This window comes from Chiloscyllium plagiosum, chromosome 37 (genome assembly GCF_004010195.1).
Source record: "Chiloscyllium plagiosum isolate BGI_BamShark_2017 chromosome 37, ASM401019v2, whole genome shotgun sequence".
NCBI lineage: Eukaryota > Metazoa > Chordata > Chondrichthyes > Orectolobiformes > Hemiscylliidae > Chiloscyllium > Chiloscyllium plagiosum.
In genome coordinates, this window is record NC_057746.1 from 20579957 (window position 1) to 20583393 (window position 3437).

The following is a 3437-nucleotide window of genomic DNA, read 5'->3' on the forward strand; positions in this document are numbered from 1 at the left end:
CCCCCCCCCCCCACCATAGCAGGGTGAACAGAGCTGTACACAAGACTCCAAAGGTGGCCTCACCAACCGCCTGTGCAAACCCAACATGACATCAGAACCTGCCCAAGGCCGTCCATCTCCTCTTGCAGACTGTAGCTTCCTGACCGACATTCTGATTCCGGCTCCACTCACATTTACTTTTCAGAGCTCCTACCCTTCAGCGCAGTGATCAACCGATTCTGTCCAGTTAGGGGACCTCCCTTTGACCATGCCAGGACAGCCCAGAACCACTGAAGGATTACGGTGTAGAAGAAGGCCACTCAGCGCCCACCTTGCCTGCACCGGCTGTATTATCCAGCCCAGCTTTATTCTCCAGTGCCAGTCGGCTGCCCTTTCCCATATCTTGCAAACCATTACTGTTCAAAACAAAATCCCTCTTGCACAGCTGAGTGGAACCTGCCTCCAACAAGTTTCCATTGAAACCCTCCTAACCACTCGCTGTGTGCGATTTGTGATTCGGGCTGCTTTCTTAGACTCCCTGTTGCCAAGTAGCCCCTTTGTGGTCAGCAAGATCCCACAAATGGCGAAGCACAGATGTCCTGTATCCGAGTAGTGTTGGTTGAGTGGTATGTTTTGGCATAAGACACTGGAGTTGCGTAGCCTCACCTGCGAGGGGTCCTGAAGGAATTGATTGATACTTGACATCGTAGAATCCCCCACAGTGTGGAGGCAGGCCATTTGGACCATCGAGTCTATACAAGCCCTCTGAAGACAGTCCCCCACCCCGATCCTGCATGCCCCATGGCTAACCCACCTCACCTGCACATCTTTGGAGTTTGTGAGGAAAGCAGAGCAGCGGGAGGAGATCCACACAGACATAGTGTGTAAACCCGACACAGATAATTGCTTGAGGGTGGAATCGAACCTGGCTCCCTGGTGCTGTGAGGCAGCAGTGCTAACCACTGAGCCAGCACGCTGACATCTGTGCACCCATAGAAAATATTCTCATAGCTGCTCTTTGAACTGCGCCCAGTTCCCCCCCCCCTCCACCCCCCACCTGTCTGCTTCTGGATGGCTAGCTCTGCATTGGGAATACTGGGTAGAGATGTGTCTATGAGAGTCGGGCAGTCTGCTGGTAGCAGGTACCAAGATCTGTGCTGACCATATCCTCCCGTGTGCGGAGTGAATGTTTATTGTGTGTAACTAGGGGAACGGTTGAGGAAAATTCAGTAAGTTTATTTTGCCAGTTAAGCACAGGAGGGATCTAGAATCAGAAGCAGATCCTGAGAGGGTGAGATGCTATAGTGGAGGGGGAGGGTTGTGTAGAGCAATGGGGCTGAATGATCACCTTAAACACATCAGTTGGATAGGAGTTCCTCATATTTTAAGGAGGGGGGGGGAAGCAGGGAAAGGGACAAGAACTGATTCCTTAATATTAGGGGGAGAGTGAGGCACTGGTCTCCTTATTATTGAGATGAGAGAATGAGGTGCTGATCCCATTAATATTGGGGGCGGGGGTCGTGGGTGCAGAGAGGCACTGACCCCTTTAATAATGGCGGGAGGAATAGAGAGAGAGGGAGAGGTGTTGATCCCTTTAATATCAAGGGGGTAGAGAGAGAGAGTGGGAGGTGCTGATCCCTTTAATAGGGTGCTGACCCCTACAATATGGAGACGGGGGTGGGAGGGAGAGGGAGAGAGAGAGAGAGAGAGAAAGGTGCTGAACTCTAATATCGAGGGGGCAGAGAGAGACAGTGCTGATCCCTTTAAAATCTACGGGGAAAAAAGAGAGAGGGAAGGGCTGATCCCTTTAATATTGAGGGGGGAAGAGAGAGAGAGACAGGGAGGTGGTGATTTCTTTAAAATCTAGGTGGGGGATAAGAGAGACAGAGAGAGAGCGAGGTGCTGACCCCTTTAATATCGAGGGACAGGGAGAGAGAGGTGCTGATCCCTTTAATAACTAGGGTGCACAGAGAGAGAGAGAGGTGCTGATTCCTTTAAAATCGAGATGGGGGAGGGAAGAGAGGAGCTGATCCCTTTAATGTTGGAGAGAGAGAGAGAGAATGAGAAGCTGATCCCTTTAATGTTGGCGGGAGAAAATGAGGAGCTGATCCCTTTAATGTTGGAGAGAGAGCGAGAGAATGAGAAGCTGACCCCTTTAATGTTGGGGAGAGAGAATGAGGAGCTGATCCCTTTAATGTTGGGGAGAGAGAATGAGAAGCTGATCCCTTTAATGTTGGAGGGACAGACTGAAGAGCTGATCCCTATAATGTTGGCGGGAGAAAATGAGGAGCTGATCCCTTTAATGTTGAAAGGAGTGGGGCAGTGAGCCCTTGAACAACGAGAGGAGGGAGGGAGACAGGAGTTTTGCAAAGATGCCAGAAGTTTTCACTCCCGTGTTGTACCCTCGGTTCTTGTTTGCTGCACTCACCTGGCTGTAGAAAGTTAAAAATCACACAACACCAGGTTACAGTCCAACAGGTTTATTTGGAAGCACTAGCTTTCGGAGCACTGCTCCTTCAGCAGGTGGTTGTGGCGTATAAGATTGTAAGACACAGAATTTATAGCAAAAGTTTAAGTGTGATGCAACCGAAATTATACATTGAAAAAGAACCGGATTGTTTGTTAAGTCTCTCATCTTTTAGAATTACCCTGTTGGTTTCAGTTCCTTCACATGTAAATCACAAAACGTTTTTTAAAAGTTACATTCTCAAGTGCACTTTAACAATTGGTGCCCAGATAAGGGATTGAAGATGTTAACTCCCCATGTGGCTGTCTGTGCCACAATGGTCAGGCTGATTCTAATCTTAAAAAAAAAACCATTGTCAGAATCTTACATGGCTTCACCTGGCTGTGTCCTGGTCTGTGCAGGAACCCGATGGAGCTGATTTACTGATTGGCCTGGAGAAGAAACATCTCTCCGAGATTAAACCGAGCTTGGAGGAGCCTCTGCACACGATCAAGGACATGCTTCAGGTTAGCAGCTGGGAGGGTCAGTCAGGGTGGCCTGTTGACAGAAGCCTGTATTCTCGGTTTTATCATTTCTCCCCTGCTGCCTGCAATCCCCCTCCTTTTACATCACCATCCACATGTTCACCTGGCGGACTGTCTCTCAGTGAAGGTCACCTTGTCTCGTGCTGTCAGGCCACTGACACTGCTGTGATTGACTCCAACCTCAGGGCGTCCCTACCTCGGCCGCAACACGTAAGTTGTGTAAACCTGTCCAGAGGCAGTTTCGTTACCGCCACAGGAGAGCCTGGACACACCAGTCCCTCCAATGGTTCTTCCAAAAGAAACATCAGGGACAGCATGGGGTTAGATACAGAGTAAAGCTCCCTCTACACTGTCCCCATCAAACACTCCCAGGACAGGGACAGCATGGGGTTAGATACAGAGTAAAGCTCCCTCTACACTGTCCCCCATCAAACACTCCCAGGACAGGGACAGCATGGGGTTAGATA

At 49.8% G+C, this 3437-nt stretch overlaps 1 protein-coding gene across 5 annotated transcripts in view; it reads left to right on the forward strand.

The window, feature by feature from the left end:
• LOC122541170 (coiled-coil domain-containing protein 105-like) overlaps positions 1 to 3437 on the forward strand; it is a 14267-nt gene that overhangs the window by 1867 nt on the left and 8963 nt on the right. For 4 of the 5 annotated variants that reach the window (XM_043677787.1, XM_043677792.1, XM_043677789.1 and 1 more), the window contains one exon: positions 2848 to 2952. The exons of the other annotated variant lie outside the window; for it this stretch is intronic. In XM_043677787.1, coding sequence (XP_043533722.1) covers positions 2848 to 2952 — 105 coding nt within the window. The remainder of the gene's footprint in view (positions 1 to 2847; positions 2953 to 3437) is intronic. 5 annotated transcript variants of the gene reach the window in all.